This window comes from Mobula birostris, unplaced genomic scaffold (genome assembly GCF_030028105.1).
Source record: "Mobula birostris isolate sMobBir1 unplaced genomic scaffold, sMobBir1.hap1 scaffold_922, whole genome shotgun sequence".
Lineage (NCBI taxonomy): Eukaryota > Metazoa > Chordata > Chondrichthyes > Myliobatiformes > Myliobatidae > Mobula > Mobula birostris.
This window is the reverse complement of record NW_027278639.1, coordinates 46,723-58,730: the sequence shown is the minus strand read 5'-3', so window position 1 is coordinate 58,730 and position 12,008 is coordinate 46,723. Positions and strand designations below refer to the sequence as shown.

The 12,008-nt window shown below is 52.7% G+C and overlaps 1 protein-coding gene across 1 annotated transcript in view; it reads right to left on the bottom strand.

Annotated features, from left to right (window-relative positions):
- The window catches only part of LOC140193844 (uncharacterized), a 36,591-nt gene extending 35,179 nt beyond the window's left edge, over nt 1-1,412 (bottom strand). The window contains exon 1 of the mRNA XM_072251001.1: nt 1,359-1,412. Coding sequence (XP_072107102.1) covers nt 1,359-1,400 — 42 coding nt within the window. The 5' untranslated portion in view covers nt 1,401-1,412. The remainder of the gene's footprint in view (nt 1-1,358) is intronic.
- Between the last annotated feature and the right edge of the window lie 10,596 nt (nt 1,413-12,008).

Here is a 12,008-nt window from a genome sequence, read left to right as displayed (position 1 = left end):
GCTTTTATGTTCTGGTCCTTTTGAAACACTGTTGTAGAAGAGCAGGATCCATCAACAGAAATCCCCACCACCCAGTGCTGTGCTCTCTTCTCGCTGCTGGCAGAAGGTACAGGAGACTTAGGACCCACACCACCAGGTTCAGGAACTGTTATCGCCCCTCAACCATCAGGAAGGAGGTACAGGAGCCTCAGGACCCACACCACCAGGTTCAGGGACAGTTATCACCCCTCAAGCATCAGGAAGGAGGTACAGGAGCCTCAGTACCCACACCACCAGGTTCAGGAACAGTTATCACCCCTCAACCATCAGGAAGGAGGTACAGGAGCCTCAGGAACCACACCACCAGGTTCAGGAACAGTTATCACCCCTCAACCATCAGGAAGGAGGTACAGGAGCCTCAGGACCCACACCACCAGGTTCAGGGACAGTTATCACCCCTCAACCATCAGGAAGGAGGTACAGGAGCCTCAGGACCCACACCACCAGGTTCAGGAACAGTTATCACCCCTCAACCATCAGGAAGGAGGTACAGGAGCCTCAGGACCCACACCACCAGGTTCAGGAACAGTTATCACCCCTCAACCATCAGGAAGGAGGGACAGGAGCCTCAGGACCCACACCACCAGGTTCAGGAACAGTTATCACCCCTCAACCATCAGGCTCTTGAACAAAACGTGATGACCACGCTAACCTGCCGCTCCATTGAGACGGTCCCACAACCAAGGGTCCTAACTTTAAGGTCTGTTTTTTTGTTACCTCCTTATCTCCTGTTCCAGCCACTATTTGTTTATAGTTGCACCTGCACCATCTGTCGTATTCTGGTCCCTGGCTGATCTTTCAGTGAGCCTGCCATAGGTACGGCTCTAAACATTTTTCCGAGTATGCCCGCAGGGTTGCATCCGGTGATATATTTGCACTCTGATCATCAGACTTACGGTGAAACTTCGAAGCTGCAAACTATAATCTCGTTCTCCGTACCCGATGCTTTGGATTTAAACGCCTGCAGCTCGGCCGAACCATCCGCCTGAGTTCCCTAAAACATCCCTGCCGACGACAGGCGGGGCAGGGGAGGTGGGTGGAAGGTGCGGGTGGGCGGGTCACCCATGGCTGCCGGTCTACCCAGAATGCCGCGCGAACCAGACAGTCGCCTATCCGCCCCGGCCAGCCGGCCGGCGCCGCGCATGCGCCTCGGGCCTGACGCCGGTACAATGGTCGGCGACTGAAATCCTCTCCCCGCCCCCCGGACCCGGCTGACTGATACAGGTTTGCGGGGGCCACAGTGTTCCCGCGATTGCGGCGGCGGCGGCGCCCGTTTAACAACAAAACCACCCCGGTCCGGCCCGGAGCGCCGTCCTTACCTGTCGTCTGTCCGCCCCGAGCCCTTTGTCCGCTGCGCGCATGCGCGCTTCCCGGGACCCCCGCCGCACAGGCCACCACGCCTGCGCGTCGTGTCGCCGGCTGGCCGGCGGAGCCTGTTCCGCCGCGCGGCGCCCCCTGGGTAGGCTGGGTTGCCATTACAGGGGTCTCGGTGAGCGCCTCACGCCGATACCTCACCGGCACCGCCAGGCAGCCGGCCCCCTTACAGACGGCGCACTCAATATCAACAGCGGGTCCAGCCCCGCGGATATAGAACGGAAGAGAGCATGCTGAAAGGTCTCAGTCCAAAACGTTGACTGCTGCAGAACAGAACATAGAATAGTACAGCACTGTACAGGCCCTTCGGCCCACAATGTTGGGCCGACCCTCAAACCCTGCCTCCCATATAACCCCCCACCCAACTTTAAATTCCTCCATATTCCTATCTAGTAGTCTCTTAAACTTCACTGGTGTATCTGCCTCCACCACTGACTCAGGCAGTGCATTCCACGCACCAACCACTCTCTGAGTAAAAAACCTTCCTCTAATATCCCTCTTGAACTTCCCACCCCTTACCTTAAAGCCATGTCCTCTTGTATTGAGCAGTGGTGCCCTGGGGAAGAGGCGCTGGCTATCCACTCTATCTATTCCTCTTAATATCTTGTACACCTCTATCATGTTTCCTCTCATCCTCCTTCTCTCCAAAGAGCAAAGCCCTAGCTCCCTTAATCTCTGATCATAATGCATACTCTCTAAACCAGGCGGCATCCTGGTAAATCGGAATCACAATCAGGTTTATTATCACCAGCATGTGAAATGAAATTTGTTAACTTAGCCCCAGCATTTGAGTGCAATACATAATCTAGCAGAGAGAGAGAGAAAAAAAATAAATAAAATCAAACATAATAATAAATAAACAAATAAATCAATTACGTATATTGAATAGACTATTTTAAAATGTACAGAAACAGAAATATTGTACATTTTTAAAAAAGTGAGGTTGTGTCCAAAGCTTCAAAGCCCATTTAGGAATGGGACGGCAGAGGGGAAGAAGCTGTTCCTGAATCGCTGAGTGTGTGTCTTCAGGCTCCTGTACCTCCTACCTGATGGTAACAGTGAGAAAAGGGACATGCCCTGGGTGCTGGAGGGTCCCTTAATAATGGACGCTGCCTTTCTGAGACACCGTTCCCTGAAGATGTCCCGGGTACTTTGTCGGCGAGAGCCCAAGATGGAGCCGACTAGATTTCCAACCCTCTGCAGCTTCTTTCGGTCCTGTGCAGTAGCCCCTCCGAACCAGACAGTGATGCAGACTGTCAGAATGCTCTCCACCGTACAGCTAGAGAAGCTTTCGAGTGTTTTAGGTGTCAAACCGAATCCCTTCAAACTCCTAATGAAGTACAGCCGCTGTCTTGCCTTCTTTATAACTACATCGATTGTGTTGGGACCAGGTCAGATCCTCAGGGATCTTGACACCCGGGAACGCGAAGCTGCTCACTCTCTCCACTTCTGATCCCTCTCTGAGGATTGGTATGAGTTCCCTCGTCTCACCCTTCCTGAAGTCCGCAGTCAGCTCTTTGGTCTGACTGACGTTGAGTGCCAGGTTGTTGCTGGGGCACCACTCCACTAGCTGGCACATCTCACTCCTGTACGCCCTCCCGTCACCACCTGAGATTCTACCAACGATGGTTGTATCGTCAGCAAGTTTGTAGATGGCATCTACGGCCCACAATATTGTGCCGACCACGTAACCTACTCTAGAAACTGCCCAGAATTTCCACACCGCATCGCCCTCTATTTTTCTAAGCTCCATGTACCTATCTAACAGTCTCTTAAAAGACCCTATCGTATCCGCCTCCACCACTGTCGCCGGCAGCCCATTCCACGCACTCACCACTCCCTGCGTGAAAAACTTACCCCTGCTTCCAAGCAGCTTAAAACTGTGCCCCATCGTGTTAGCCATTCCAGCCCTGGGGGAAAAGCCTCTGACTATCCACACGATCAATGCCTCTCATCATCTTACACACTCCTCATCCTCCGTCGCTCCAAGGCGAAAAGGCCAAGTTCACTCAACCAAGGGTTGGGAAGGGTTTGATGGCTCTGAACTTCTGCTCGCTGGAATTAAGTCGAGTGGGCGGGGGTGGGTGGGGGGGGGTCGATCTCAGCAAAACCTATTGAACGTTGAAAGGCCTTAAAACTTGACGGGCGAAAGTAAAGTTTGAGGTAGTGTAGCAGTATTTCTGTGGAGCACAGGAAATTACGGTGGCTTGACAGAGGAGTTGGCCAAAGCAAACTGGAAGGGGCTACTGGCAGGGATGACAGCAGGGCAGCAATGGTGTGAGGCTCTGCGAGAAGTGAGGCAGGTGTAGGACAGATCTGTTCCAACAAGAAAGGAATACTCAAATGGTAAAATTGTACAACTGTGGCTGACAAGGGAAATCAAAGCTATTGTAAAAGCAAAAGAGGGCATGCAACAGAGCAAAAACAAATGGGAAGATACAGAATTGGGTAGCTTATGAAAACCTACAGAGGGCAACTAAAAATCATTAGAAGAGAAAAGATGAGATATGAAAGCAAGCTAGCAAATAATATCGAATTGGATAGTTAAAGTTTTTTCCCCCTTCTGCCGCCCGTTTCCTAAATGGACATTGAACCCGTGAACACTGCCCCACCTGTTTTTGCTGCGCGATTTTTAATCTATTCAACATTCGTATCCTGCAATTGATTCATTTGTTTGCTTATTACTATTTTCTTCGAGGTAACGTATTGCTTTGGACCGCTGCCGCTGAGTTAACAAATTTCACGTCATGTGATAATAAACCTGATTCTGATTAGGCGCCGGCTGGCGGCGCGGTGGCAAGGCAGGAGGTCCTGAGTTCGAATCCAGCCGACGCCCGACCTGGGAAAGGCAGCGGTCATACGCGACTAAACAACCGATCCGATATATATAATACGTCAGGTTTCACTGCCAATGTGATGGTTTCTCTGCAGCAGAGAAGTTCCGGTTATGGGCTTGTACTCGTTGGAATTTAGAAGATTGAGGGGGGATCTCACTGAAACGTATAAAATCCTAAAGGGATTGGACGGGCGAGATGCAGGAAGATTGTTCCCGATGTTGGGGAAGTCCAGAACGAGGGGTCACAGTTTGAGGATAAAGGGGAAGCCTTTTAGGACCGAGATGAGGAAAAACTTCTTCACACAGAGAGTGGTGAATCTGTGGAATTCTCTGCCACAGGAAACAGTTGAGGCCAGTTCATTGGCTATATTTAAGAGGGAGTTAGATATGGCCCTTGTGGTTACGGAGGTCAGGGGGTATGGAGGGAAGGCTGGGGCGGTGTTCTGAGTTGGATGATCAGCCATGATCATAATAAATGGCGGTGCAGGCTCGAAGGGCCGAATGGCCTACTCCTGCACCTATTTTCTATGTATGTTTCTATGTTTCTATGATGTTCGGGAACGCTGTCCTTTCTTGTGGGTGTGGGAGCAGGGATTTAGCGGCCTTTCTGTCGGGGAGAGACGAAGAGGGAGGGCGCGAAACAGAGAGAGAGTCGGTAGACCGCCGGACGGAGTGGAGCTGAGGAGGTCCGAGGGTCCGAGGAGGAGGTTGACGGGAACAAATGAACGGACAGTAAGCTCCGACGTTCGCGCAACAGACTATTCCCGGAGAATGGGCCCTTTTCCTATTTCTTTGTTGCTTTGCTGACCCATACAGTGTGTTGGCGTGTGGCCAAGTGGTTAAGGCGTCGCTCTGGTGATCTGAAGGTCGCTCGTTCGAGCCTCGGCTGAGGCGGCCCGTTGTATCCTTGAGAAAGGCACTTAACCACACACATTGCTCTGGTGCCAAGCTGTATCGGCTCTAGTGCCCTTCCCTTGGACAACATCGGTGGCGTGGAGAGGGGAGACTCGCAGCATGGGCAGCTGCCGGTCTTCCTACACCCTGGAAACCTTCCATGTTCTAACGGATGCCTATATAACCATATAGTCAAATTAAGTATTATAATGCTCAATCGTTTAGACCATAAGACAAAGGAGCAGAAGTCTGCCATTCGGCCCATCGAGTCTGCACCGCCATTTTATCATGAGCTGATCCATTCTCCCATTTAGTCCCACTCCCCCGCCTTCTCACCATAACTTTTGATGCCCTGGCTACTCAGATACCTATCAATCTCTGCCTTAAATACACCCAATGACTTGGCCTCCACTGCTGCCCGTGGCAACAAATTCCGCAGATTCACCACCCTCTGACTAAAAAAATTTCTTTGCGCCTCTGTCCTGAATGGGCGCCCTTCAATCCTTAAGTCATGCCCTCTCATCCTGGACTCCCCCACCATGGGAAACAACTTTGCCACATCCACTCTGTCCATGCCTTTCAACTTTCGAAATGTTTCTATGAGGTCTCCCCTCATTCTTCTAAACTCCAAGGAATACAGTCCAGAGCGGATAAACGTTCCTCATATGTTAACCCTCTCATTCCCGGAATCATTCTAGTGAATCTTCTCTGTACCCTCTCCAACGTCAGCACATCCTTTCTTAAATAAGGAGACCAAAACTGCCCACAGTACTCCAAGTGAGGTCTCACCAGCGCCTTATAGAGCCTCAACATCACATCGCACATCGCGTACTGTTCGTTATGTGGTACTGATTTGTAACGGCGGGGGGGGGGGGATTTTTTTTTAGTCAACGAGATTTGCAAATAATACAGATGAAAACTTCACCAGCAGTTTATGAACGCGGAGCGACTTGACCCCGATAGACACGTGGAACCAAACGGGGCGCAAAGTTGCCCAGGGGCTGGAAGGAAGGCCGCGACTATACTACGCAAGGTAAAAGTGAAGACGGAAGTGGAATCCGCCAAAGAATTGATGAGAGTACATACAATCGTTCCCACTGGGAGGGTAACAGCAATAACACAGATCCAGAGACTCCAGAGAACGCTGAAGAGCCGAGCTGACAGACAAGATTATCCTAATATGTAACACTACTCCTCCCCCCCCCAGAATACTGGGGCATTGACCCAAACCAAAAAAAAACACTCTACACACCAAAACAAATGTCATCAAAATTTGGGGGGGGGGAATTGGTAACACTCCCAGCAATATAGTGCTACCACAATGTTTAGGAAACTTGAAGCATTTGAAGGACGACACACAATGACGTGCTGTGCGTAACTCACGGCAAAACTGGAGGCGCTCGCCAACGGGAACTCAAAGCCAGCGTGATGAAATGGGAACGGCGAAACGGCAGAAAAGATTTGAAACAAAAAACAAATTGAAGCCTCGACAGCGGGCAAAACACAATTGAAACCTTGAGCGAGAGAGAGAGACAGAAACCCAGAGAGAGACAGAGAGACGGAGATAGAGAGAGACAGAGAGGGAGAGAGCGAGAGAGAGAGAGAGAGACAGAAACCCAGAGAGAGACAGAGAGACGGAGATAGAGAGAGACAGAGAGGGAGAGAGCGAGAGAGAGAGAGAGAGGGCGAGAGAGAGAGAAAGAGAGAGTAAGACAGCGAAAGAGCGAGAGGAGGATAGAGAGAGCGAGAGAGACGCACACAGGAACAGAGAAAGAGAGGGAGAGTGTGATAGAGAGAGATCGAGAGAGAGCGAGAAAGGGGGAGAGAGGGAGAAAGAGAGAGTGAGTGAGAGACTGAAAGAGAGAGACGGGATTAGAGAGTGTGAGAGAGAGAAAGAAAGGGGTGAGAGAGAGAAGGAGAGCGCAAGAGAGCGAAAGAGAGAGAGGGGGATAGAGAGAGAAACAGAGAGAGAGGGACAGAAACAGAGAGAGACAGAGATAGGGAGAGAGCGAGAGAGGGGGGAGAGAGAGCGCGCGCGCGAGGGAAAGAGAGAGAGCGGGATAGAGAGCGCGACAGAGAGAGAGAGAAGAAAGAGGGTGGTAGAGAGAGAGGGAGGAGAGAGAAAGTGAAAGAGAGAGACAGATAGAGAGAGAGAAAGACAGATAGAGAGAGGGAGAGAGAAAGGAGGCAGGGAGGGAAGGAGAGAGAGGGCACTTTATGGTCAAATCTCGAGATTTTGCCCTCGAGAGGGCTCAAAGGGATTGATCGCGGCCCCGGCCCCACTGGTCCTCCATCTCCTTTTTTTCCCCCCTTGTTAAGTACTGAAGCAAAGTACTCATTAAAGCACCTCCGCGCACATTCTCCGCGTCCGAGCAAATGTTCCCCCTTCCACCACCCCACCCCCCGACCCTCCTCCCCACCTCTATCCCCTAGCGGTCCCACTCTCTCCTCGCTTCTCCTCCTGCTCCAGGTGAGAGTGGTCAGAAAGCCTCGGGAGCCCCCCTTAATCTGGTCGCCAAGGCTTTCTTGTCCCCTTCTACTCCGGCCTCATTGTAATCCCCGACGGGTCTCCGTTCGACCCCGGCGTCCGAGGTTTCGCAAGACTTTTCCCCGTTTTCTCCTCGAAGGAATTTCCCCGCCTCCCCGGACGCCCAGAGGCTCCCCGGTCCCTCGCCCTCCCGCGAAGGGGAACGTGCACACCCCGCGCCGGTGATCTCGCTCCCGTGTCTGAGGCGGGGACCTGCCGGATTCAGGAAATGTTCCCAATTCAGTCCTCCTAGTTCCTGCCCCAGCTCCCCCGCGGTTCCTGAGGGTCTTTACAGCCGGGGGAGGTCAGGGCGACCAGCTCCCGCTACCTATTAAATGCCCCAACGGCGTGCGTCTCAAACAGCCCCTGACGGCCGAGTCCAGCTCCCGGCCTTCGCGTGTGTGGCTAGGCTACCGAGCCCGGTGGGGGTGGGGGGACCGTTTCTACCGACCGGAGAAGTGGAGCCTGCGACACGGGCCAGCAGCCCGCCCTCCCTATTGCCCTGACCAGGCCCGCGTCTCTGGACAGCGAGGACGCGACACCCACGGTCTCGGAGACCGGAGGGTGCCCTCGTCATTTGCCCTGCCCCGATGTTAAACTCTTCCCCAAGCACCGTCCGTGTCCTTATACTCCCGCTGTCCTGTGAGTCGGGGAAACCGTTCCCGGAACCGTGTCACATGGTGCGAGCAGAATTATCTGCAGCTTAATGTGAGAAAGACTAAGGAGCTGGTGGTAGACCTGAGGAGAGCTAAGATACCGGTGACCCCTGTTTCCATCCAGGGGGCCAGTGTGGACATGGTGGAGGATTACAAATACCTGGGGATACGAATTGACAATAAACTGGACTGGTCAAAGAACACTGAGGCTGTCTACAAGAAGGGTCAGAGCCGTCTCTATTTCCTGAGGAGACTGAGGTCCTTTAACATCTGCCGGACGATGCTGAGGATGTTCTACGAGTCTGTGGTGGCCAGTGCTATCATGTTTGCTGTTGTGTGCTGGGGCAGCAGGCTGAGGGTAGCAGACACCAACAGAATCAACAAACTCATTCGTAAGGCCAGTGATGTTGTGGGGGTGGAACTGGACTCTCTGACGGTGGTGTCTGAAAAGAGGATGCTGTCTAAGTTGCATGCCATCTTGGACAATGTCTCCCATCCACTACATAATGTACTGGGTGGGCACAGGAGTACATTCAGCCAGAGACTCATTCCACCGAGACGCAGCACAGAGCGTCATAGGAAGTCATTCCTGCCTGTGGCCATCAAACTTTACAAATCCTCCCTTGGAGGGTCAGACACCCCGAGCCAATAGGCTGGTCTTGGACTTATTTCCTGGCATAATTTACATATTACTATTTAACTATTTATGGTTTATTACTATTTAATTATTTATGGAGCAACTGTAACAAAAACCAATTTCCCCCCGGGATCAATAAAGTATGACTATGACTATGTTCACCCGCAGAAAGGCCAGTCACCCGGCCGGGCTCACTAACCCACACAGCGGGTCCAGTGGGGCCGCTCCTCCCGTCGGACCGTGTCTACTTATTGACTTAAGGAACCTTCCTGGACACTGTCAACAAACCCAGCCCCGCCTAAACTCCTTGCACGAAGAAGCTCTCATTTTACATTAGCGAAGCTAAAATCCGCTCTCCCCCCAACCCCACCCTCACGATTACACATTTTTCAAAAAAAAATTACACATTTCCTTAATACTCTATTCTTGGTTGGTGCAACTGTAACGAAACCCAATTTCCCTCGGGATCAATAAAGTATGTCTATCTATCTATCTATCTATCTAATAGGATTACATATTTGTTCCCCAATGCACTGTACGCCTTCTTAACCACAGAGTCAACCTGCACAGCAGCTTTGAGTGTCCTATGGGCTCGGACCCCAAGATCCCTCTGATCCTCTACACTGCCAAGAGTCTTATCATTAATACTATATTCTGCCATCATATTTGACCTACCAAAATGAACCACTTCACACTCATCTGGGCTGAACTCCATCTGCCACTTCTCAGCCCAGTTTTGCATCCTATCAAGGTCCCGCTGTAACCTCTGACAGCCCTCCACACTATTCACAACATCCCCAACCTTTGTGTCAACAGCAAATTCACTAACCCATCCCTCCTACTCTCAATTTCACGGTTGATGAAGGTGTACAGTGTATTGGCCTTCATCAATCGTGGGATCGGGTTAAGAAGCCGAGAGGTGATGTTACAACTATACATAGGACCCTGGTCAGACCCCACTTGGAGTACTGTGCTCAGTTCTGGTCGCCTCACTACAGGAAGGATGTGGAAACCGTAGAAAGGGTGCAGAGGAGATTTACAAGGATGTTGCCTGGATTGGGGAGCATGCCTTAGTGAACTCTCTCTCTCTCTCTCCGCCCACAGCTCCCAAGCTTCTCAAACAGCCTCCGCCCCCTTGAACCCACACCCTCTGAACTCTGCCCTTCGCTCCCCTTTCCCACCCTGCCCCCCTCCCTCCTGCCTCTCTCTCTCTCTCTCTCTCTCTCTCTGTCACCCCCTCCCCTTCTCCCTCCCAATCTGTCGCTCACCCTTCCGCTCCCCCTTCCCAGGTGACCCATATCCTGTAAAAGGACCGCCACTCCCGTCACCTCCCCTCAGCCGCCGTGGCAGATATTGAACTCTTCCTGTGCACCGAGGACTGGGGAGGGGGGGGTCAATGCACGGGGCGCAGGGGAGCAGGACCCCTCCCGTGGGACGTTCTGGAGCGGTGGGGGAGAGGGGCATTGCGACCTGCCGCAGCGCCGCTGGAAATCGAGTGGATAACTTTGCTAGGCCTCGACAAACTTCAGAAGGATGTTGGGCGGTGTACGGGGGATTGGAGGGTCAAGTTGGGGCCGCTGATGTCGGAGTGGGAACGTCCAAATATCTTTGTTTTTCTGAATTAAAATTAAATATAAATCATATATTCTTAGAATATGTCAAACACGGGGTGAGGATCCCATCACAGACTCTCGGGTCCTGACACACAGAGTGAATCTCAATCCACACCGTCCCATCACACACTCCCGGGGTCAGACACACAGAGTGAATCTCCCTCCACACCGTCCCGTCACACGCTCCCGGGGTCAGACACAGAGTGAAACTCCCTCCACACCGTCCCATCACACACTCCCGGGGTCAGACACACAGAGTTAATCTCCCTCCGCACCGTCCCGTCACACGCTCCCGGGGCCAGACACAGAGTGAATCTCCCTCCACACCGTCCCATCACACACTCCCGGGGTCAGACACAGAGTGAATCTCCCTCCACACCGTCCATCACACACTCCCGGGGTCAGACACAGAGTGAATCTCCCTCCACACCGTCCCATCACACACTCCCGGGGTCAGACACAGAGTTCCCAGTTGCCTCTCCCAAGAGATTTGCCCTGAACTTCCTACACCCGATCCCAACGGCCTCCGTCTCATTCCCAACGGCGTTGGCCCCATTGAAATTGTCTTCCTCCCCTTTACAATATCCTCTCTCCAATCCCATTGGTTGCTTCCCTGTTCCCAATTCCCTTTGGCTTATCCCCAATGATTTTTGACCCGCCCTCAATGAGTAAACTCAACGCCGTTTGCCCCTTTCGCCGGACCTCCTGTCCACTCCGTCACATCCCCCTCACCTACGCTCTATTGCCGAACACCCATTCCCAGCCGGTCACACCTTCCCCATTTGCAAGGCTCTGGCCCCCATTCCTGGTTTTCTCTGCCCCGTTCTCGACTCTGTCCGTCTCGTTACCTTTGGCCTCTGTCACATTCCCAATGTGCCCCATTCCCACGCTCTCCCCACCGTTCTCCTGGCCGCTCCCCGCCCAGACCGAAATACTCCCAGCGATTCCTGACTGATATTTCAGAATTCCCGATAATCCTTCCCCGGTTTCCCGGTTTTCCCGCCATTTACCGGACGCTGGACAGAAGCGAACGTCTGTCCCATTCCCGCTGTCGTTCCCGGATCCTTCCCTGAAGGCCCATGCCCAAATCCCCTCTTCCCGTCCCCACTCCGATGACCCCGTTCCCATTCCCCAGGGGCCCCTTGCCCGACTCCCGGCGACCTCTCCCCGGTCGCAGCACCCGCTCTCCCAAATCCGAACGGCCTCTTCCAAATCCGAACGGCCTCTTCCCATTCCCAGAAGCCGTCCCATTCCCATTTCTCGTTTCTTCAGCCCCTTTCTCAAATACCTCTGTACCGTCACAGAGGTGGAAGGGTCGGAAACAGAGAGAGAGAGGTCATTAGACAGAGGAGTAGAATAAGGCCGTTCGGCCCGTCGAGCCTGCTCCGCCATCCCATCGCGGCTGATTTACTATCCTTCTCAACCCCAACCA